At 49.9% G+C, this 23,349-nt stretch overlaps 8 protein-coding genes across 8 annotated transcripts; 1 reads left to right on the top strand and 7 right to left on the bottom strand.

Moving 5' to 3' along the window:
- Window positions 1–23: 23 nt before the first annotated feature.
- Window positions 24–891, bottom strand: N7446_011356 (helix-loop-helix DNA-binding domain-containing protein; the record flags this gene model as incomplete). Its single annotated transcript, XM_058520098.1, has 2 exons — window positions 24–658; window positions 723–891. 2 exons carry the CDS (start codon window positions 889–891, stop codon window positions 24–26), a joined length of 804 nt encoding a protein of 267 aa, XP_058367622.1.
- Window positions 892–3,028: 2,137 nt separating this feature from the next.
- Window positions 3,029–4,499, bottom strand: N7446_011355 (uncharacterized protein). The gene is made up of 5 exons (XM_058520097.1): window positions 4,475–4,499; window positions 4,361–4,385; window positions 4,256–4,304; window positions 3,608–4,202; window positions 3,029–3,514 (listed from the first exon to the last, which is right to left on the bottom strand). The coding sequence occupies exons 1-5, from the start codon at window positions 4,482–4,484 to the stop codon at window positions 3,072–3,074; spliced, it is 1,122 nt and encodes a 373-aa protein (XP_058367621.1). The 5' UTR covers window positions 4,485–4,499; the 3' UTR covers window positions 3,029–3,071.
- A 176-nt stretch (window positions 4,500–4,675) lies between these two features.
- On the top strand, window positions 4,676–6,582 carry N7446_011354 (phosphoribosylaminoimidazole carboxylase ADE2; the record flags this gene model as incomplete). The annotated part of the gene is made up of 4 exons (XM_058520096.1): window positions 4,676–5,141; window positions 5,195–5,292; window positions 5,345–6,302; window positions 6,386–6,582. 4 exons carry the CDS (start codon window positions 4,676–4,678, stop codon window positions 6,580–6,582), a joined length of 1,719 nt encoding a protein of 572 aa, XP_058367620.1.
- Window positions 6,583–7,092: 510 nt separating this feature from the next.
- N7446_011353 (uncharacterized protein) lies at window positions 7,093–10,062 on the bottom strand (the record flags this gene model as incomplete). Its single annotated transcript, XM_058520095.1, has 10 exons — window positions 7,093–7,997; window positions 8,048–8,538; window positions 8,608–8,738; window positions 8,790–8,929; window positions 8,987–9,173; window positions 9,224–9,408; window positions 9,458–9,785; window positions 9,848–9,873; window positions 9,929–9,968; window positions 10,021–10,062. The coding sequence occupies 10 exons, from the start codon at window positions 10,060–10,062 to the stop codon at window positions 7,093–7,095; spliced, it is 2,475 nt and encodes an 824-aa protein (XP_058367619.1).
- A 1,387-nt stretch (window positions 10,063–11,449) lies between these two features.
- On the bottom strand, window positions 11,450–12,010 carry N7446_011352 (nucleoside deaminase; the record flags this gene model as incomplete). Its single annotated transcript, XM_058520094.1, has 1 exon — window positions 11,450–12,010. One exon carries the CDS (start codon window positions 12,008–12,010, stop codon window positions 11,450–11,452), a length of 561 nt encoding a protein of 186 aa, XP_058367618.1.
- Window positions 12,011–12,303: 293 nt separating this feature from the next.
- On the bottom strand, window positions 12,304–13,317 carry N7446_011351 (uncharacterized protein; the record flags this gene model as incomplete). The annotated part of the gene is made up of 1 exon (XM_058520093.1): window positions 12,304–13,317. The coding sequence occupies one exon, from the start codon at window positions 13,315–13,317 to the stop codon at window positions 12,304–12,306; it is 1,014 nt and encodes a 337-aa protein (XP_058367617.1).
- A 2,360-nt stretch (window positions 13,318–15,677) lies between these two features.
- On the bottom strand, window positions 15,678–16,625 carry N7446_011350 (uncharacterized protein; the record flags this gene model as incomplete). Its single annotated transcript, XM_058520092.1, has 1 exon — window positions 15,678–16,625. One exon carries the CDS (start codon window positions 16,623–16,625, stop codon window positions 15,678–15,680), a length of 948 nt encoding a protein of 315 aa, XP_058367616.1.
- A 4,060-nt stretch (window positions 16,626–20,685) lies between these two features.
- On the bottom strand, window positions 20,686–22,897 carry N7446_011349 (Zn(II)2Cys6 transcription factor; the record flags this gene model as incomplete). Its single annotated transcript, XM_058520091.1, is given in 6 exon segments — window positions 20,686–21,090; window positions 21,108–21,543; window positions 21,596–22,201; window positions 22,252–22,668; window positions 22,748–22,788; window positions 22,846–22,897. The coding sequence occupies 4 exon segments, from the start codon at window positions 22,653–22,655 to the stop codon at window positions 20,686–20,688; spliced, it is 1,851 nt and encodes a 616-aa protein (XP_058367615.1). The 5' UTR covers window positions 22,656–22,668; window positions 22,748–22,788; window positions 22,846–22,897.
- Between the last annotated feature and the right edge of the window lie 452 nt (window positions 22,898–23,349).

Raw genomic sequence — 23,349 nt, 5'->3', positions numbered from 1 at the left:
GTAAACGACATGCAAAACTCCGCTCAAAACTCCAATGCCTTTCTCGATGTCCAAATCCGCCCCTCCAATTCCTGAATACACCTCTCCTGAAATTCTTCTTTCTTTCGTAAAAAGACAATATAGTCAATGACTAGAGAAAGCACCTCACCCTTGCTGCGCTTTGTAGCCACTTTCCTTTTGTTGGAACTATCCTTGCCATCTTCATTTCCTGAGTCCATCCATCGCCCACCAGCCTGAATATTCTCTGGCAGCATCTCATCTAACAGGCGGATCTTATCGTTGATGTTCGTTCGGTACTTCTTCTCGATGCGGTAATGGTCTATTCGCCTAGATGTCCTGCTTCTGGACCTGTCGGCTGCAGCTGCACTTTCGCTTGGTGAAGCATGGTGACTGTGATTGGGATCCCTGCTGCTAGTTCCTGCTCCACTCTCGATACCGGGAGTGGAGCCTGGATCTGTCGTTGCATTTGGAATATATGGGCCAGGCTGCCCCGTAATTCTCCAGTCTATAAAGGACCAGCTATCCGGCACCGCAGGAGGAGTATTCAATATAAATTCGGGTCTCAATTGGGTATTGAATTTGAGCAGATCTACATGTGGTTGGATTGAGTTCGATTGGTTGAAAACGTTCTCGAAGAACGGTGTGATGACTTCGTTATCTTGAAGAGGCGGAGACAATAAGTTAGCATTGTTCATATATCCCTATCATTGGGCTAGACTAACGCGAGATCTGGTATTGGTCATTCCAGTCAATATCCAAAGAGCGATCGTTACAATTGAGCTCTTGGCACGAACCGTCTAACGCCGAAGAAAAAGCGTTCAGTAAATCGGATTCCTTGCTGCTGCCAGTACCGAAGATATGGTTGGTGTTTTCCATGCTTCGTGACTTCATCTTCAACGTTCGTGCAGGTGGATGTAAGCAGCCGATTTACTTTTTGCGCAAAGGAGTGACAGATGCAAAGAAGCTATGAAATGCTCCTCAATTGTCAATTGGCAGTCTACTGGGTAATTCCTTTGATTCCAAGGCCCCGTGCGTCTCGCGGCCGTCTCAGGCCGAGGCCGCCTCATATAGTCACTAGGTCAGCACTAGCGCTGGCTCCCTTCTTGGCTCCATCTTATGGGCGCCTAATGAGAAACTCACATTTGTTATGTCTATAAACTGGGAACAAAGATGGCCTGCCTGATTAATATTATTTCCCAGCGTCTTCAAGCCTATTTATCTCGAAAGAACGTGAAATCGCAGCCGGAGAAGAGCATCTATAAGTTCATGGGGTGGGTATAGCATCGGGTAAGACAATGCAAGCTGAATTGACACACATCATGAAGTTACATCCAATCAGAGAAAGGGATCATTCGTGGGGGCTAGATACATACTACTCCGTAGCAGAATGACGAGGTGTATTGACGGGCCGCTCCGCAAAAGCATTATAGTAGCCTCAAGCTAAGCCTCGCTTATAATACTGCTGCACATTGGTTTTTGTGGAAGTTTATACACATACTTATCTCTATCATGATAGTTACTGGATCATTTTACAGGACCTCTTAAGTGCTTCCTAAGAGTACAGTAGAGGATGCAACCGCTCGCCACTCACAATTTGCTCCTAATAGCGTCGATCCGGACTGCAGGCCTTTAAACGTGCCGCCGTGACTGATATACATGGCTACTGCACTAGCATGCTTCAATATCACTACGTCCCCACTTTTGAAATCTCATTGGCCATCACACACAACATAAGCACACATTGCCGAGCACAATTCATTATCCTCTGTTTGCTTTGCCCGGGCTAATAACATAGTGGGGACGCATATTCTCGGAAGGATTCAAGAACCCCGAGGAATTCAACGTACTATCTTGCAGTCTACTATAGAGTGATCCTAATCCAAGTGGGTCCAGACAATGGAAATGTACGCGTAGATCGGCTGAACTGACGTGAAAACACTTGCAGATCTTGTCCAAATGTCCAAGCAAAGAGCCACTAGATCTTGTGTTTTGATATGGCTTGACATTAGGGTTATGAATATTAACTTACAACTATGCAGCACTTTTCCCTCCTGGCTACGGCTTATGGGCAGTATATTACATGCACATATTTGTTGAAATATAGCAAGCGGCTCTCATTTTGGCCCCCATATTTTCCAAACTGAGACGAAATTGAACTACCAATCGGTGGATGTGACCAAAGTAGATGAACTATTGGCCACTAGATGCTTAGTGCTGATGCTAAGAGATCGGTGCTTGGGGGCCGCGCTATCTATTTGCGAAGTCCGTGTGATAACTATGCACGCCCAGAAGATATTTCCAGTTTGACTACTCAGCTTGTCTGCACTGTATATAGCGTAGACAGTGGTAATACGAGTACTAACGCCTTGGCTAAAATGGTTAGCCAAGCAGAAGACAGTCCACCTATATTTGGGAAAACAGCAGTCCATTCAGTAGCTCCGTCCATGTACATGTAACGCAATGAAAAGGATGAAAGCATTACCCGTCTAAATAAATACTGCCTGTTTATTTTTGCTAATGCTTCTATTTCGTCAACGTGTGTTCTCTTCATAGCTATTTACTGTAACGTTAGATCTGCGAGGTTTCATACTCAGGGATGACATATTAATTGTCCCCGCTAGTTAGCATTCTCCTCTCAAAATTTGTCACCTTTTTGTCATTCCAATTTTGACCAACATGTGAATTTCGTATCTGTCTTTCTACCTTGCCCTCGACCCCCAAGCCTACGACATGATCAATGGAAGAGCAACTAAACCCAGATATTGACATGCCAATCGTTGAACTGCAATCAGATAGGGCAAACTAGTTTGTAACGGCTCTCCAGATGGCCAGTCAGAAGCTCCATCGAAGTCCCCGCTTCTATCAAGCTTCAAACTCTGTTCGCATGTGGAAACTCAGGCATGTAAATACATGGACTAACGAAGAACGAATTGGGCATGTAGACAGCCAATCAATGGCAATTGATCCATGTAATCTTATAGGTCGTCACTCATGATGCTAGAAGCCAGAACAAAACCAAATGAGGGGGAAAAAAACACAAAAAGACATTCAAATAGAAACCAGTAAATCGCTTATGCTTTCTTCTCGGCGTCCGGCGCTTCAGATGAATTACCAGTGGGTTTAGATTCCGCCTCACTCGCTTGTGGCTCTGTAGAAGTGGCTTCCGTCTTAGCCTCTTCTGCTTCCTTCATTTTGGTATCTGAAAGAACGATATCACCGTCCTTGTCGGCGGTTGATTCATTCTTTTCCTGTTCTTCTGTGATGGAGGCCACAGCCTCAGCTGCTGCTGCGGTTGCTTCATCACCGGCGCCATCTGGGCCGAGGTTCATCTCTACGCCTTTCCCGTCTTGCAGACCCATATCCTCGACTCCGAGCACGATTGGGCCACGGGCATGAGGGACTTCGTCAGACGGCTCCGGTGAGGCGTTGGCTGCCACATCCTCAGTTTCTGTAGGTACAGTAGTCGCTGGTTCAGGTTCCTCTGTCGGCTGTGTGGGTAGAGGCTCTTCGGTGCCTTGAACATTAAGTTAGCAAAAAGAAAAAGAAAAGAAAGAAAACGGTATGGTGGGAAAGTGACAGAAGATACCTTCGCCTAATATGTTCGTACCTTCGCCTTCGAACGAAGAGCCATTCAACCAGGGAATAGGAGTTAAGAGGGCACCACCGAGAGATTCGTCACTCCCAAGGCCATGAGCATAGTCTGGGGCCAGGTAAACTCCGCTGCTATTGCTAGGGTGCACCAATCCGTTCGATTGATCGTCGGCAGGAGACGGCGTGTTGAAGGGGAAGATATCTGCCGAACTTGTCACCGAGACGACACGGTCGACAGCACGGAGATACGCAGGTAATGTTTTATAGTGCTGGGTCGGCTCGAGGACCAGCTCTGCGAGTCTCTGGATGGTATGCGGGGGCTTCTCCTCGAAGAAAGAAGTGATCGACGAGCGGATAGCTTTCAGTAGTAGGACAAGTGGTGGCGGGAGCTGATCATCGGTCGATGTACCAGAGGGTTGGGTTTGCGAATCTGGCACGCGCTCACTTGACGGGGGAGAACCTGGCGGGTCTGCAGGTGCGGCATTTTCCTTGTTACTGCTTTCGGGTGCAACTTCATTTGCTTCCTGCAGCTGAGACGCATGGTTGGTAGATGACTGCTGGCCGATCTGCTCTGGGCGCATTCGAGGGATGGGGAACATGTTGTACACGATCTGGAATTTCTAGTCAGACGGGTCGATCAGGGGTCATGGAGGGGCAAGCGCACGTGTTCCAGTCGCTCAATCAAAGGCGCAGCCATGCCATTCCATCTCTCTCTGAAGAAGCGCGTCAGCTCAAGCTTCTAGCTATTATATGGCAGTTCCACACGTACAATTCTATCGAGCCGCCATTGGCGGCTGTTCGAGAGCTTCCTCATCTATGATGCCGGGTCAGCAAAGTTGCATAGCTGATGAGAGGAGCAACGCGACCGTGGTGGTCTACTCACCCAAAGGCATTGTCCAGTTAGCTGTGCACAAAGAGGAAGTTGAAGCTGCGACAGTGAAGTCGGTGACGCGCCAGAGGATATCGCTGATTGGCCAGAGCTTATCGATAGAGTCACATGACTCTCCGCGAATTTTCGGAGACGGAGGGGCAGCGTCGATCTCCCACTTCACATCTTCACATTGACTCATATATCCTCTTCGACATGTGGAATTCACCTAAGGTGGGAATCCTCGGCGGTGGCCAGTTGGGCCGCATGCTGGTGGAATCCGCCAACCGATTGAACATCCAAGCCAACGTCCTGGATGCCGACAATGCTCCCGCCAAGCAGATCAGTTTCCACGACGGCCATGTCACTGGTTCCTTCAAGGAGCGCGAAGCCGTGCGCAAGCTGGCTGAGTCCTGCGATGTGATTACTGCTGAGATTGAGCACGTGGACACCTATGCCCTCGAGGAAGTTGCATCGAAGGTGCGGGTGGAGCCCAGCTGGCAGGCTATCCGCACAATTCAGAACAAGTTCGACCAGAAGGAGCACCTTCGCAAGTACGATATCCCCATGGCCGATCACCGTGAATTGTCCGACAACACCCCGGAGGAATTGGCAAAAATCGGAGAGCAGTTAGGCTACCCGATGATGTTGAAGTCGAAGACTATGGCATATGATGGCCGTGGTGAGTCATGCCTCATGTCAAAATTATATGCCGTTTCACTGATGGTATACAAGGCAACTTCCGTGTCAACTCCAAGGAAGACATCCCCGAGGCCCTCGAGGCCCTGAAGGACCGCCCCCTCTACGCCGAGAAATGGGCCTACTTCAAGATGGTTAGTCCTCCGCCGACACATACCCCTACAAGTCTAACACAATCCGTTCCAGGAATTGGCCGTCATGGTCATCAAGACCAAGGACGACGTCCTCTCCTACCCCACCGTCGAGACAGTCCAAGAGGACTCAATATGCAAGCTGGTCTACGCCCCAGCCCGCAATGTCCCCGACGCAATCAACCAAAAGGCGCAAGCCCTGGCCCGCAAAGCAGTCTCCGCCTTCGAAGGAAAAGGCGCCTTCGGTGTTGAAATGTTCCTCCTGGAAGACAACAGCCTAATGCTCTGCGAGCTCGCCAGCCGCATCCACAACTCCGGCCACTGGACAATCGAAGGCTGCGCCCTCTCCCAATTCGACAGCCACATCCGCGCAATCATGGACCTTCCCATTCCCCCCAAGAGCCTGGAACTCCGCCAACCCTCCATCATGCTAAACATCATCGGCGGCGCAACCCCAGACTCGCACCTCAAGGCCACAGAAGCAGCCCTCAGCATCCCCAACGCAAGCATCCACCTCTACAGCAAGGGCGCCGCAAAGCCAGGCCGCAAAATGGGCCACGTCACCGTCACCGCAGCTACTATGCACGAAGCCGAGACAATGATCCAACCCCTCATCACCGTCGTCGACGACATGCGCGCCCAGCGCACCGATATCAAAACGAAAGCCGTCCCCTCCGGCCCCTCAAAGCCCGCCCCCTCCGTCGCAGTCATCATGGGCTCAGACAGTGACCTGAAGACCCTAGTCCCGGGTCTGAAGCTGCTGCGCGATTACTTCGGTCTCGAGCCCGAGGTCGAAATCACCTCTGCCCACCGCACACCGGACTACATGGCCGAGTACGCGGCTCAGGCTGCGTCACGCGGTATCAAGGTTATCATCGCTGCCGCTGGTGGTGCTGCCCATCTCCCCGGCATGGCGGCTGCTCACACTGCCCTCCCCGTCATTGGAGTTCCTGTCAAGGGTAGCTCTCTTGATGGTGTGGATAGCTTGTACAGCATCGTGCAGATGCCCCGAGGTGCGTGAATTGCTAATCCTAGCCCTCTAAACTTGACCCAACACCCAACAGAGTATGTATTAACCGTATTTTCCTTGAAATAGGTGTCCCCGTTGCCACAGTCGGTATCAACAACAGCATCAACGCAGCCCTCCTTGCCGCGCGGGTTCTGGGCTCATACGAGCCAGCCATCCAGCGTAAGGTCGAGGCCTATGCTGAGGCTGCCCGTGCTGAGAATATGGAGTTGAAGGGTACTAAGCTGCGGGAGTTGGGGTGGCAGAAGTACTTTGATCAGATGTAGATGTAGATTTGATTCTCTGATTTTTATGTTCTATTGACTGATTCGATGAGAACTAAAATGGTCTGAATGTGGATGCTGATTAAAATGGAGAAATGGTGGAATGATATGGATGGGATGGGGATATAATGTCTCTTCCGATGATTGTATAGTGGGGAGATTTGTTATAACTTTTACTTCTTTAGACGACAATGAATGACATTTTTAGCTTTATACTTCATTCATCTCTTTACATTAGTGTACTTAGAAGTAGCTTTACTGCTATTGATTACTACTAAGGTTACAGGCTAATGTCCAATATAATCAACGCAACAGCGGTGGCATTATGTATTAAGCTACCGGAAAGAAACCAATACTCGTACAAAATAAAAATAATGTCCGGACTGCACTAGGGGAAATCATAACGAAGAAGCACAAAGCAGTAGCAAAGCATCAGGAAGATTAGATATTCAGGCGGAGACATAAGAAAATGATGTTAGACGAATGTCATGATGATTTTGGAGACGGCCACACTTAGTGGGCAGTGGCGGTAGTTCCGTTGGTGGCAGTGACGCCGTTGGCAGCAGTAGCACCATTGGTGGCGGGCTTGGCACCGTCAGGGATGTTCTGGGTCTTGCCGTTGACGAATGCTTGGTCGACTTCGTCGGAGAAGCCACGGGATGGGTATCCGTCGACCTTTCCGGTGTTGGTACCATTAGTGGCAGCGGCGGTGGCGGCGCCAGAGGTTCCTGCGGCGGCGGCAACGCCAGTAGCTCCCGCGCCGGTGGTGCTGGCGCCGTGGGGCTTGTTGGTGATGGGGCCGGCGGAGGGGATGTCGGTCGACTCGGAGGCATCGCCGATGCTGAAGATGGGCGACTCCCAGCGCTCACCCTTGGCGGCCAGCTCGGCGTACTCGGTGGCCTTGCTAGAGATGCCTCCGGGAAGCTCGATCTTAGGGAAGATGGAATCGTGGAGGGTCATAACGGTCTGGACCTTGGTGTCACGCTTGGCGACATCCTCAGCCTTCTTGGCCTTGGCCTGAGCACGGGCACGAATAGCATCGCTGTAGCGGGCGAAGATTGTAGGGGCGTTCTCGGGGTCCTCGCGGGCAGCTTCCTGGGCACGCTTGGCTTCGGTATGGATCTCCTTGGCGAAGCCATCTCCCTTCTTGAATGCCTCGCGGATCTGGCCTTCGACGACCTTTTGCAGGGCAGGGCGAACGACACGGAACAGCATGGGCTTAAAGGTGTTGAAAAGGATCTTGTGGCTGGACTTCTTCAGCTTGATGTTCATGTGCTTGATAGACACGTTGACCTTGTCCAGCTTGACAAAGGACTCCTTGTCGTTCTTCTGGGCGGTAGAGGCGGCGATTTTGACGCTGAGGCCTTCACCACCAAGGAAGATGTCCATAATTCCGCGGTCGGTGATGGAGGGAAGCCCTGCTTCTTCTTGATGTAGTAACTCACGTCACGCAAGTCAGCCTGGATACCAGACATGGAGATCATGATCTTGTTGTCGCGCTTGTTGCTGATCTTCTTGCGGCCCCAGCGGAAGTAGTTGTCGCTTCCAAACTCGACAACATTGGGCAACAGGTTGTCACTCTCAATGCACAGGTTCTCGACCACGACGTCGACCATGGGGTCAGAGACCTCGATGCGGGGAACGGGAACGTAGCGGACGTTCTCGAAGATACCGGGAACAATGATATCGCGGAGGTCACGAACAAGATCCTTCTTGAAGGTGACCTTTCCGTCTGTGTCACGTCCAAGATCCTTGAACAGCTTCTGGAAGGACTCGGCAAGGGCCTGGTTCTGAGGGTCCTTCTCGAACTGCTCGGCCAAGAACTTGGTCTCATCGACAATGATATCGGTGTGGCCGCGGTAGCGCTCACGCAGCAAGTAGCGGCCCTTGTCGTAAAGGTCGTTCCACTGGCGGTTGCACTCATCCTCCATGATGAAGCCCTGCTCACGCAGAGATTTGCTACATCTCGTCAGTTCCTTCCTTCAGGAGTTTTTTTTTTTTTTTTTTTTTTTTTTCAAAAGTACATACCGAATAAGGTTGTCAATGTTCTTAAACCAGTTCTTGAGCTCGGGGTCCTTCTCGGCATCGTGGTAAACGGTGTTCAACGAGTTGAAGAAGCTATCGAGGGAAGTGTTGTTGGCAAAGCGCTCGACAAGGGTCTAGAAGATAGTCAGCATCTAGCTATATAAAATTGGCACAAAAGTACTCACGCGCAAGTTGTACTGAACAGCCTGGACGCTGTCATTCTTAAGGACGTCACGGGTAGCACTGCCGCCCTGCTGGGAAACGTCCTTGGTGTGACCAGCGTATTTCTCGGCCATGTCCAGTAGAGTCTCAACGGCCCGCTGGTCTATTTAAGTTGTTAGCGATCTGCAATGACACGGCATCAATGTAAAGCTCGGCTTACAATCAGCGTGGCCCTGGATCTCGATGATCATCTTCTTCAAACGCCAGATGGTCTGCTCGCGGCGCTCCTTGGGAATCTTGTCGGAAAGGTAGTTCTTGGTCTTATCAGCGACCTCCTTGGTCTTGTTCTTGGCTGGCACAGCGGGATCATTCTCAGCAACGGAATCAGAGGCAACGCTTTCCTTATCCTGAAGTAGAATTAGCAATGTGCCGGTCTGAAGGGAAGGCGAACACATACGCCCTTGTTCTTCTTGAGTTTGGACTTTATATCCTCCTTGGAAATGTTGGGTTTCTCGTGCCACACGTTCTCCTCGGCGGCCTGATCGACCTGGGAAAGCTCCTCCTCCGAAGGACGGACCTTGTTGGCGGCCTTTTGCGAAGCATCGGCGCCAATATCCTTGAGCAAGATTACGGCATCATTCACTAAACGCTGTTAGAACCAGACTTCCATATATGGAAAGCACCAACTTACAAAGCTTCCGGAACTCTCCGTTGGTGATCATGAGTGTACCCAGGGTCTTCAGACCCTCGGCAGCCCTGTTCGCATCCTGCTGGCCGGATTCCTTGTCTATGGGGAGGTTGGGCTTCTGAGAATCGCCAGTGGTGATCTTCTGCGCTTGCCAGATGAAATCCTGAATCAATTCACCCTCGTTCTTCACCAAGAGCATCTTCTTGGCCTGTTCAATAACATTGCGCAGGTCGGCCACGAGGGTCTTTCCGTCGGCGGAGAGCTCCTTCGGGGGAGAGGAAAGGGCCTTGGAGTTCAAGGCACTGTTCAAGGCGATGTCGCATTGCTTGTTCTGTGGGGAATTATGGTTAGTACAAAGCGGAGCTGGGGCGCGGGTGGTGGGGCGCGACGAACGGATGGGAGCTTGCTATTCTTGAAGGCTAAACAGAGTGGGTCAGCACGACAATTATCAATTGAGTCTCAGGTGTGACTTACCATGATAGATACCAAACAATTGGAGCTTCGTGTTGATATCCTGTAGTTGAGGTCAGCGTGCTGCTTCCATCAAAGTCATTTGTCATACACACCTTCTCCTTCTGCTTCGGATCGGTGGGGACGTTGACAGACATGACGACAGCAATTGAGATGGATTATCAGGGTACAAGAGATGTAAAAGGTATTATGTATGAACTAGGCAGGGTTAGCAGTTTGCAACTTACGCAAACAGAAGGGGCACATACAGATTTGTCCTGAACAAAACAAGGGGGTATCACTGGAATGAAGGAAAATATGGGAAAGGGAAGGAAATTCAGGCAGACGACGGCAGGGGGGGATATAAGGGCAAGCAGTGGTATGACGACAGGATCCCTGAGCAGCACCAGGAACTTACCTAACCTCCTCTGAATGATCTACGATTGACGTCATCACATGGCACATGTAGAAACGGAATTCTGCTCCCCGTTTGCGCTTTGGTTTCCCGCTTTCGAATTGGCTTTGCCTACTCTACTAGAGTACTACCTAACTTACGTGTACACATGTATAGTATAGAGTGTGGCCCATGTTAACCTGCAGTTGAGTCCACACCTCCACTCCATAAGGCTGCTACATTTACCTGCACCCAAACAAAAGCTAACGAAGCTTCCAACTCCAGACCCAGTCCAAAAGTCCCACGATCTGCAAACCTGGCAAGATCGAACTCTTGGCATACGCTCCATATCATCATCCATGGTCCACTGCGGGTCATATTGATTACCAGACTCTGCTCACCTTGACGTCAACACAAGATTTGACAAGAAGCATGGCAGGATCCCGGCGGGGGTTTCCCTCAATGGAACAGAGTTCACATGCCCAGGTGGAGAGTACTATTGAAGTAACCTTGACTTGTTGTATTTCAGGGCTGAATGGAGGAAGCTCCAGCCACAAGAAAAGGGCTCTGTGGCTGTGCGCGCTAAGATACCCCCTGTTGCTTCCGGAAACGGCCTAACGTCTCCACATCCACACGAGCACATGCTCTATACAGCCAGATCGAGGTTGATGATCAAAATCTCTTATTCCAAATATTCGCTGTGGGGATGTCTCTCCATCGACTGGGACCTGATCGTCCACTATTTTTTCTCGGGACACTTTAATAACACGTGCGTTTCAGGGGATGTCTTGGTGAATTTACCGGTTGTATACTTCTAGGCCTCGAGTCTTCAAGTGTCACCTAGATGACTCTAGCCGCATACGACCTACCCTTTGTGCAGTACGGGCCTAGCTTGGCACAACATTCGAAGCCAAATCGCATCATGGATTCGATGTAACTTGGACCCCCATTCGAGTCCGATGCTTTCTGAAACTAATAAAACGCACTTCAAGGCATTCAAGGGGCCACTAAAACAAGATGCAATATGGAGCCCCCTCGATTACCAGGACCGCACGAGACATAGTTCTCTTAATTGCCAACCCTGCCCAAAGGGCCTAGCCTAGACCTACATACATTTCCATATCCATATCAATTTCAATGTCACCATCACCTTAACAACCATCTCCCTCTCCATCCACATGAACACCACCCCCTTCCCTCCCCCAATACCTCAAACTATCCCTAACAACCCTCCCCTCCCAACCCCCGTCCTCCCCCTCCGTAATGGGCCCCAAAACCTCAACAACAAACTGCCCCTTTCCAAAAACCTCGCGACAAGGCAAATCAAGTGTAAGATTCTCCTCATTTCCCTCCCCAACAACCGCCCTCAACGCCGCCTCAGAAGCAAGATAAACAACGCGACCAATATGCGCCCAGTAAATTGCACCCGCACACATCGCGCACGGCTCCCATGTCGAAACCAGCGTACAGCGCGCCAGATACGCCCAGTCGAAGTTATCTGCTGCGTTGCGCGCGAGTTCGCTTTCTGCGTGCCGCACGTGCGAGAGCGAGTTTGAGGTCGCTAGGACTGTTTCGTTGTCCGGGGCTAGAAGGAGGGCTGTGAAAGGGCGTTTTTTGTGGATTGTTTGCGCGGTTGTTTGGAGGGTTAGGGCTTTTCCGGCGGCGGTTTGGAGTTGGAGGGGTGTTAGGGGGTTTACGGTTGATTTTGTCATTTTGGGTGATTGGGATTGATGGGAATTGGGCTTGTATACGTTGTGGTTGCTTGTTTGGTTTAAAGTAGGTTTGGTAGTTGATATGTACGGCATATGTGTTTCGGAGGTTTGAGATTCATGCACGGCGGCATCCGACGATGTGAGATAAGAAAGTGAGGGGGAGAGAGTTCCCCTCTTTCCAGGTACGAGTTTCACCAATTGGCGAAAAGTATGGTATGTGATAGGTGGATTATGTCGTACGGAGGTAAATGTTACATACAGGGCATATCGAAATCGTTAATTAAATGTGGTCATCATGAGCCCGAGTTACTCGAACTCGGACTCGGAGCAGCAGAGAGACTACGTCGTAGCGGATCATGAGAGGAGCCCTTAGAAGAGACTCGCACACGAGTATGAACACCATACTCAGGGTGATCGAGGGGCCGAGCCTGGCTCTCGCTATCAGGCTGCGGCGTTGAATTATTGTGGAAAGAGAGATCCACGAAATCGGACAGATCGGTCGGGGCGGAGTTGCTGCCACTCATTTCGGTGATTACGACCAACTTGCCCAGGATTGCATATTCCAGCTTCAGCTTGACGCTGTAGACCATTGCCTTGAGGGTGACGTGGATATCGAAGAGACCGGAGTACTGGACTCCGATGACGGCTGCGTCCATGAGTATCATGACGATGTTCACGATGAGGAGCTGGACGAGTGTGCCTCGGTACTGGCTTCTTGGGCGGAGGTTGAGTAGGCGCACGGCTTCATAGGAGTAGATAATGGAGAGGATGATTTCTTGGATGGAGAAGCCAACCAATTGGATGCGCTCGAAGATGTCGAAGCCGCGCATGAAGAGGTACGATTTGTTCGAGTGGCTGCCAAGTTCGAGGACGGAGCCTGGGACGTGGAATATGATGGCGTCGACGATGATCATGGCAAGGGTGGCGCGGAGGACGTTTTGATTGTGGCAGACGAGGTGTAGTCGTGACCAGAGGACTAGGGATTGGCCAGTCACCATCCCTACCCAGGCGATCAATTCCATCACTACGGGGAAGAGGTTGCTGTAGATGTTGTAGATTATGAGGAGGTATCCGAGGCCGAACGGGATGATGCTGAAGGAAGAGATGAGGAGACACCAGAAGTAACAGCCTCCATAGCGTTTGAAGGTGGTGAAGCACAGGACAATCAGCTCCAATGCATTGTACCACGCGATTCCGATGAGGCACGCGACTATGGTATGCTCCGCTATCCAGCTTGTGGAGTGGGAGCTGGCCTGCGACGGATCAGCCGCCAGGCTGAGATTGCCAGGGATGTCGACGCTCGACATGAGGACATCGCTGGATGGGGGAGATACGGTTATAGAGAAAACATGAGGCGTGAAGGAATACTAAGTATATACAGACAAGAGAGAGAGAGGTTGGGAGATAGGCGAAAAGGCACAGGAGGTGGCGGAGAACCTGGTAGATAAACCTTATATACATTGATCACTATTGGCTTAACCAGACCAGAAAACTGGGGAATTTTTGGAGAAAGCCCGATGTCGCGGACCCGGGGACGTACTGCTGATAGGCTGTATGTTAAGCTCAGAACATGCCAACCGTTGCCAACCTAGTAGCGCCGATACCAAGTGTCTCACATGAGGTTTTATATATGACATGAAGAGTACTAGAGTTCCGGAGTTTTCACGGGGGAACATGTGTTGCAGATAATTTGCGATCGGCTATCTGGAGCCCGGAGATAAGCAAAATTATATTTGCCATTTACTAATTTTGCCGCTATTTTGGTGTTACTTTAGTACCTGCGTTCGAGGCTAGGCAAGAAACGGCACATTCTACAGAGATTTTGCGCTTTGAAATGCGCCTTGAAATCTCTTCACACTATCTGATTATTAAGATTTCACTATGTAGGCATTCGCCTCCAATTCCTCCAAAGTTCATCCGACCAATGGTCGGACTTATCCCGGAGAAAAGGGAATAAGGTAAGCGATCGGTTCAATGATCCCAAACGGAGGACTCTACCGTGGTCACGTGTACTCTTGTCAGGGCTCGTTCTTCTCGGTCCGTGGCACGCGGGTTCTTGCCGATCTAGGACTCCGTCATTCTAAGCACGGCAGGAGCCAGCACTCGTGATCCATTTAGCCCTAGATGGCATGGTCTGGCCAAAGAAACTTATCAGAACAGCCGTTATGTCTGAGAGATTGTATAAGTTATTGGTTACTACGAGGTCTTTATGTTTTACGTAGCCTGTAAAAGTTTCTACAATATACCCAGACACAAAGTGGGTGCATAAGTTATACATACGAGGCTCAAAGATGACTTGGTCGTCTCCTGTTCTCACATAAACTCTTTCAAAACAACTCAACTATGCTCCAATCCCTATTAACCACCAAACTATAACCAGCATCATATAATTATCAAATCCCTTGGTACATGTAACATGTACCAGCGTCTCCTATTCCGCATCCATCCCGTGTGTCCAAGCGCAAACTCCAACACAACTCATTAATGACTCTAATAGGAACAAGCCCAGGGTCTCTGACTTCTCATTCCAGTGCCCCGGCTAGAGTTTCCCGAAATAGTTTGGCAAGACGTGGGCGGAAGTCCGTTTCCCGGACCCCGGAAGACTCGTCAATCAACAAAATGTAGATGCATGTACATACTCTTGGTAGAGCAGCTATGCAATGATATTTCTCTAGGCTTTCGATACTTCTTACTTGCTACTGTCGTATGCTAGGTTATTTTGCCACCACCTGGGTCAATTTAGGATATTATCATGTTGTCAACATTATATGTAGCGACAACGAAATGGCTCTTAAGTGCAGGATTTTAAGGCTCACGTTTTGGTCTATTGGTCTTTCTACTTTCATAATTTCTTTCAACTATAACAATAGTAGTGTCCATCTGCTTTTTGTATGTGTTTGTACAATATGAACCGAGATCTGAACTATATATATCTGGTGGCTGTGCAATTCTCGGCATTGATCGGTCAAAAATGTTTAAAACTCGCAAGTCAAGTAACATAAATTGCTCGTATTAGGATATGAAGCTACATACAGATCAATTTGAACTAGAGCTGAAGTTAGAGTGATTTGCTACTGCAGAGTTATGTGAAGAGAGTCGTTGGCTTCATCACGCACATTGAAGTACCTCGGCTAAAATGGCTGGCTAATGTTAGAGACTTGAGGGAGCGGGCTCGGTCACCTCAAGCTTTTCGGCTGTCTTAGGTAGGAACTGATACCCGCGTCCTATCCATTGTGTTGTTCCCGGGTAGATGTATGAAACCGGTCACATCCGTCGGAATAACCCATCATATCTCCAGCCGTTGCATGTTTGGAGTGACACTCTTAATAGGCTTCAACTGTTACTTGTATTTTATGTTGTGGAGAATGCGATAGGAGGATTGAAGAGCAAAAGTAAGTCGTTAATCTAGATTATAAACTTTTCATGACAATATATTACATTAGAAATGATAATGTCATTGACCAGGAAGAGAAGCAACGTTAAGTTGGAAGGCGATGAAAATCTTGAATATTTATGCACAAAAGAGCGCCTTCACGAAAAATGTGCACCGGATCAATGCATGAAGGAAGATGATCCTCAACGCTATCCATCGCTACATATCATGAATGGCAATGACGAACAAGTATAAACCTTGTTGGATCATAGCGAATCAAACTTGTAAAATAGTTTACAGGTTGTCGCCGACGGTGGCAACGACGGTGCCGACGGGGACACCGACCTGGGGGAGACCGAGGCCGGCGACGAGGGCAGCGACGGAGGGAGACAGCTTGATGAGGAGGTGCTTGCCGTCGTCGTTGACAACGTGGAGGAGCTGGTCAACGGGCTCGGAGACGTCCTTGAGGAGGTCACCAACGGAGGCAGCCTCCTTGACAACGGAGCCAAGGGGACCGGCGATGGAGCCGAGACCGAGACCGGAGACGAGAGCAGTGACCTCAGGGGAGAGCTCGAGGAGGAGCTGCTTGGCGTTGGCACCGGTGACGGTCAGGGTGCTCTTGACGGAGGGGGCAACGTCGTTGACGATCTCACCACGCTTGAGGTTCTGGCCAACGGTGGCAACAACTGTACCGAGGGGAACACCAACACCGGGGAGACCGAGGCCGGAAACGAGAGCAGCAACGGGGGCGGAGAGCTCAATCAGGAGGGCACCGACATCAGCACCAACAACGGTGACGAGGCCGTCAACGGGCTTGCCGAGGGCAGTGACGAGACCACCGAGGCCGGAGGCAGAGGCGACAACGGAACCGAGGGGAACACCGAGGCCAGGGAGGCCAAGACCGGAGACGAGGGCAGTGACCTCGGGGGAGAGCTCAATGAGCAGGGTGCCGACATCAGGACCGGTGACGGTCAGGATGTTGTCGAGCTCGGGTCCGAGGTTCTGGACGATGTGGCCGTCCTGGACAGCGGGGACACCGCTAGCGGAGGGAGCGGGCTTGTTGACAGCCTTGGCGAGGTCACCAGCGGTCAGGACCTTGGGGAGCTCGCTGAGGTGGAGCTCGGAGAAGATGTCACCGATGTGCAGGTTGCTGAGGAGGGACTCAAGACCGTTGGAAGGGGTAGGGGCAGCGAGAGCAGAGCCGGCCATGGCGGCGACGGCAGCGATGAAAGAGGCCTTCATTGTGAATTAAGAGGGGTATATAAAACAGTTAAAGAGTGACTGTAGTTTGTATAATGAATGACTGGAAGTGAGAGGCTTGGGAGAAGAAGAAAGCAAGAGCAGTTGACAGCAGGAGAGTGTATTTATACACAGGCCATGATCTACAGGTACGATCTTGTTCGCCCCCTATCCCTGTTCAAAATTTTACTATTATAAAGCTGCTAATGGGAAATGCACTTGGTATCCTAGCTGGCGGGTCAGCTCCATAGTTGGAGTGCCCTAATTCGGCCTTACAGATACATACCGATTCAGTCTTACAGATAGAAGTGGGACTACGGTCCCCATTATGCCGGAAAAAAAGCGCCACGACAGGCACCGAAGCGTCCAGAACAGGGTCCTATGAACTGTTATCAAGAATCCCTGCAAGTATGGGGCATTGAGCCCTGGTACATGTACCTGCAGCTGAACCTACTTGTGCCGTCTGGTGCGATTTCCTATAATACCGATCATCCCAGCCCTACAAACCGGATTTCTTTTTAAAAACCCAAGGTATTATGTCATTATATCCCACTGAATCACTGAATGAACGAATCTTAAAAAGAATTATTGAATCTAGTTCGGACGGGTTAATCCGGACATGACCGGATGGGCCGATGGAGTTCAAATTGGGATCTGCACGCTCATTGTTTAGGCATATCAAGGTTTGTTTACCATAGATCCTGTCTGATGGGACTACCGTAGCGTGAGCTTATACGAACCATGCGCCCCGAGCATCTCCGTGACGTTGCCTAAGTTAACCATAATAATTTGTTTTGCTTGATGTTCGATCTGACATCTGTTCTGCATGTTTCGTGGTTGACGCCCTCAATAGCAATTGCAGAACCCCTGACATGTCAAGCCCACTTTTATTAATAGGGGATGACTTCTTTCTCCGCTCCAACTCATTGTTGACCTGTGCTGTGTACAGTAGCTCGTTGTTTTCTTTGTAATTTTTACGGAAATTAACGTGGAGCCTCCCCCAACATGGAACAATGATCTGCAGACAAAAAATACCTTCAGGGTTCGTGAGTGACGTCTAAAATCAATAGCGCGGAAGAATACTGCCAATCAAATGGCGAATCTACCGATCAGTCCCCCACCTACACGGCACCATGTGGGCGCCTCAAAACCCAAGAGCCAACAACCTCACTATAAACTTGTGAAGGCCTACTTTTTCCCCTTACAAGCCCCAATTATATCGTATCCACCTGCCCTAATCAACTCTTTATATGGATCCCATTGGACGATCTCACTCGATTTCGCAGCCAGCTTGGCCGGGAAGGGGAATATGGTCACAGTATTAAAAAACCTTCTTAGTCGGATTGATCCGCTTTAGCTGGACTTGACCAAGATCGATTTTACAAAGTCTTGGGGGCCACATACATCATCGCCCTTGTTTTCCCCTATTTGCCGGGTGACCGGCAATTGGTGATAGTCCCCGGCTTACATGGGCTTCTGGGTTTCCTCTTAAATGTAAGCCTATACTAGAAACGGCAACGATTCATGTGAAAGCGTTAGCGAAACTGTTTCGGATGATTTGACGAAATAGTTTGTGGATCGAAACTTCCATTTTCATTGCACTTTGCGGTCAACACGAGGCTTGTCGATCACCGGGTGGACTTCGGTCATTCCCCTTCGACTCTTTACTCGGACGGCATCCCTGAGTGCCAAGATGATGATCATCATATTCATTTCCCATATCATAGGTCACGATCCGGGTGGAGTACGTTCCGCTCGATCCATTGCTATCTTAATCTTGCTGTAGATACCTTCCTACTCAAGAGCTGATGAAAAACTTAAGTGGGCTGGAAGTCGACAGTGAATCTATTTGTTCGCTTGCACATTATATTCCACGGTGTCCCGGTGTTCCCTAATCCGAGTCATACAGTAGTGTAGCACTAAAGTACCATGGTTCTTATATAGCTGACGGGTTACCTCGATAGCTCATAAACAAAAGTTCGATAGCTGGTCCCCGAAAATCGGGGGCATGCCGATCTGGTTCCCAATCGAGATCCGTTCGGGACCATATAAAATAACACCGCCCACTATATCCACTTTATCCATACAGTATGTATTTCGAGCGGGAAAAATAATCATTTTACGTCCTACAAATAATTATTTTGCCCTGAGCAGTCGTTATGCGTTGTATAAACTTGAATCCAATTTGTTGCAGGAAAGTAACACCCCACGACAATTGACCAACAGGGAACACCCGAATTACGCTGGATCGAAGATGAACAGTAATATTACTATTAGTAGTCATAGCGTGCTGGTATCTGTACAGTATTTGTCTCTCTGCCATCCCTGTCTCCCGTGAAATGCTCCCTCAGCCTTGGAAAATCTGGAAGCTATGGAACCAACCGTTTGAACGGTTATGAGGTTATTGGAGCTTTCACATGGATGATAAACACATGCCGGTAGAGGTATCCATATAAAATCTAGGGAAACGCACCTGATCACAGTGGATTTTAACCAGCAAATGTACCGGCTCCAGCACGTACTTTGGATCATGCCGAGCCCCAAAAGCACCGTACGTACCAAGGACGCCACCAATTTAAGATCCATGACGGAAATGAACATTCTCTGCATGACACATACCATAGCAAGAACCATAGGCACGTAGCAACCGGTAACCTAGACCGAGCATGGATATGTATTTGCCCGTATGCTTCAGCCCCAGCACACGGACACCAAGCCCACCGTCTACACGTATTTGAAATAGTTCATTCCAGCTCGTGGTTTACCAAATAATCCAACATAATCTTACAATAGATGAAGTTAGTCCAAAATAAACGATACATCCGTAGCTAAACCAATTTCTCACAGAAGCGTACAGGCCTAGACTTGTTTACTTCTCCAACGCGGGACCGGTCCCGGTATATCCTGCGAATGGGGCCAGCTCGCCACATCACAGCGTCAAGGACAAATAAGATCGAGACCTGGATATGGGTCTATTTCTTTCTGTATCGTACATACGTCTCCGTCGAAGTAATTTAACCAGGTGGGCGTTGGAAAGATTACACCACTCCGGCAGATGAGAAGGATGCCTTTCTCCACGATACCCACGAAGACAAAGGGTTCGTGCATTTCATGGAGACGAAGGTTTTGAGAGAACTCGTACATGTATTGTTTCCCTAAGATTGGGTACGATCCAAGTACCTTGGCATGGATATATCCACGCACATGTACTCCATAGGCCCGGAGATTACATGTAGGTTGTCTACTGTATGATGTTGGTGTTTGGGCATTGTCGATAGTCATTTGAATCGAAGGTGGGATATTGGCAGACTAGCCAAATTTTTCAATTGCCTATTCTGGCCTCTTCACCGTTGGATTGTCACGAAATTGGGATGAGTGCTGCTCAGTGGGAACCTGTCATTGATGATCCAAGCTATTCTTGATACAGTGCTCCATACGGAGTACACCGCTGGGTCGATCGCCAAATTGAATTGCCTCTAGGAGGAATGGGTTGTGGACTCGTATGGATACTGAAAATGGGATTTCCTTTTGGCCTTTGAGCCAATGGCACTCGAAGCCTGTTTATGTAGAGGTGGATTATAGATATACTAATGTAAAGACACCTGCAAGGTCCAGAAAGTCTCGGCGATTCGAAAATCGAAGCAAAGGGTGTCGGGTTTACTGAAGCTGATCAATGCAGGTGCATATTCTTGTGCCGGATAGGTGAGCTGGACTTTGTTTCCTTGCAGATATCCTATTTTCTCTGTTCAACAATCCTCGGACTGAGCCCAATGCAAATTCGTTTGTGCACGTCGTAAGGGAACACCGCTCTTTCCTTACGAAGGGAAGCGCTGCCTTACTTTGGGATCTGCATGACGGTACACGTATATCCGCAGGCTATGGACTAACCCGAGAGACCGAGAATATTGGCAGCTGACTTTTTCTACAAAGTACAGGTACTACCAGGATGGTTGGTTCACAATAATATTATTCACACACAGCACGCAAAGGGGTATTTCACTAAATCCATACTTGTCATAACCATCGACATCGTTTTCTTTCCAGGTTGCAGTTTCCGGCGATTTCACAGCCCCAGATGATATCCCGGATATCCATCGCCGACCAGCGGCATCCCTGACGAGTACATATCCTGATTTGACATATAGCCCATAGAGCTATCCATCAATGTCTTCTCTAGAGAAGCAGACTCGCATTCGAACTGCTCGAGAGGCCCGTGCAAATCCCATTTCCTGGCACAATACTTGAGCATGTCACGGACGTATCCAAGACAACGCATGGCGCGTGCATGGCAGTTGATCAGGTCATCGTCACCCAGTACGGGAGGGTCGGGCGTCCCGGCGGGAACGTGAGGCGGTGCGGGCACAGCGCCGCTCAGTAGTTGGTCGTAGTTCTCGGATAATACGTCGATGAAGAGTAGGCCGACTTGGTGGACTCGCTGGATGTCGAGATATGTCAAGAAGGGAGAGCACTGGGATTCTCCAGCACTTGGTGGATCTGGCTGATGTAGTCCATGCATCGGTCGAAGAGCAGGGCTTTGTTGTAGTCGTGCAGCGTTGGGTATCGGTGCGATGGTGATAGGAGGATAATGATTGTGTATAGCAGCTCGAGGCGATACAAAAGTGAGAAGTGGTTAGGGGCGTTCTTCGGGCACTGATGATACCACTCCCGAGCTCGCCAGCACAGAGTCCATACTAACACCAGAGGCTGCGGGGATGGTTCGCGCCCGCTGTAATGCATTTCTTGGTAGCCGACAGATAGAATCTGTCGAATCTTCACGATATGCAAAGCAGGGACTGGACTTCGTAGAAAGACGTGGCTTTGTTCCGGGGAGCCCCCAGGGGCTGCGCTGGTTGATGGCAATGCAACATTTACAGATGCGTCGGAGAACGTAAAGGTTCTCTGTATAGTGGAGCTTAATCCTCTGGAAAAAATAGTCAGCAGTGGCGAGAAGTACGGTTAAAAGTGGAACGAACCTGTCCAGACAGTAGATGCAATGGAAAACTCGCCGACGGATATCAAGTCGGTCCTGGTTGGTGAAAACCTCAGTAGGCGGATCTTGATGCAGGCCCAAATCGATCGCAACTTTGGCAGCCATACCGACCAAATACCAACTGCGAAAGCGAGCCGGGTCAACAAAAGAATACTGAGCAAGCAGTAATATCGCTTGGATTCCTGATATAGATCCCGGGCGAAGGACTTCTTCGGCATATGTCAAGGCCTCTGATACGAGAGCCCATGCCCGTTGATGCATCTTGTCGTTATTCTGCTCTGAAACAGAGGCCGAAGCAATGGCTAAGACCATACGCAGCATCCAATGATCAAAAGGTTTGGCGAACCGGCCGCCTGATTGATATACTGCGTCTACCGAGGTCCAAAAGCTGGTCTCGACAAAGAAGGGCAGCTGGACGAACACATTGTCGAAATAGTGTTGTAGCAATGGGGTTGCTTCATGGCGCGCAGGTAGAGAGTGAGGAGAGGATGGTGGAGGAGAATCGACTTGAGCGACTGATAGAAGGAGGTTCGCGAAAGAGGTGTTGGAGGTAATGCCATGGAAATCACGCGATGTCGCGTTGACCGACCTTCAACCAGAGTCAGTAGTAATTCGACCAAACCCTCCAGAGTAACCAACAGGAAACCAAAATCGCCAACGAGATCATCAATATCGGATACCTCTCTGCGGTGTGCCGGTCCCAATGGTCCCTCGGATGAAATCGAGGTGATCGACATCTCCCGCGCGACGCCATTGCCCTCAGCGGACAGCGAGGTTGAACGGGCACGCATCTGAGAGATCTTCTTCTCGAGCTTCTCACAGTACCCCTCCAATGACGCCACATAACTTCTCTCTTTGCCTTTGGCAAATTCATCGCTGGCTCCGGAACAACTGCTAGCTTTGCCGACCCTCTCGCACGCGGAACAGGCGGGGAGCTTGCCGTCACATTTGATCTTCGCCGTCCGACATCTTGAGCAAGCGGCAACCGGACGACTCACCTTGAGCAGCGGATTATTCAAGAAAGTCGTGGCGGTGACCGACATGGCTCACTCATTTCTGGAAACATGGTCAGCCCGAACGCGTCCCCCTGTCTCACCCCACTGGGCTCGCGCGAGCATAGGACTAAACCACTCACATGACCGAGGGAAATAGCTTCGGAAGAGCGACCTGCATGAGCTGGGGAGGGTTTAGCGACTACTATTGTACGAGCGATATTAAAGGAACAAGCCTTACCCGCAAAAAGCCGTTGAGGAAGGGCCCTCCACTATGCACAAGGGGCAAAAAGGACTTCATTTGCGTCAAGAATTGGGCAGATCTTCCATGGAACCGCACGGACATCGCATCAACGACTTTCGGCCCCCTCTCATTGACCCAAGGCTCCTCTTACTTTAATTGTCTCCATATCCTCCTTGGAATTCAAGCCAGACATTTACTTCCATCGCTTAATTTTGTCTCTTTCAAGCCCCCTTACGGAGTTTCAGCTGCCATTGTACCACTGTCTTCTTCCTCCACTTGGCCTTTTTCTTAAAGACCCGTCGCTTCCAGTATCCTTTGGCTCCCGTCGATCCAGATCTGGACCGAGGCTCGCCCCTCTCACTGGCACATCACATACACTCTTGTGGCCCCATTCCGGTTGTACACAAGTACCGTGGTTTCAAATGATTGCCCTTTGATCGGATCTCCCCCTTGGAAAGCTCCCGAACGCCATCTCCGGCCTCGTAACGAGCCTCAGGACCA

The sequence above is a fragment of the Penicillium canescens genome (genome assembly GCF_028828765.1).
Source record: "Penicillium canescens strain IBT 15451 chromosome Unknown utg000008l_segment0_segment0, whole genome shotgun sequence".
In the NCBI taxonomy this organism is placed as follows: Eukaryota; Fungi; Ascomycota; class Eurotiomycetes; order Eurotiales; family Aspergillaceae; genus Penicillium; species Penicillium canescens.
The sequence above is the reverse complement of the archived record's forward strand: the minus strand, read 5'-3'. Positions and strand labels throughout refer to the sequence as shown.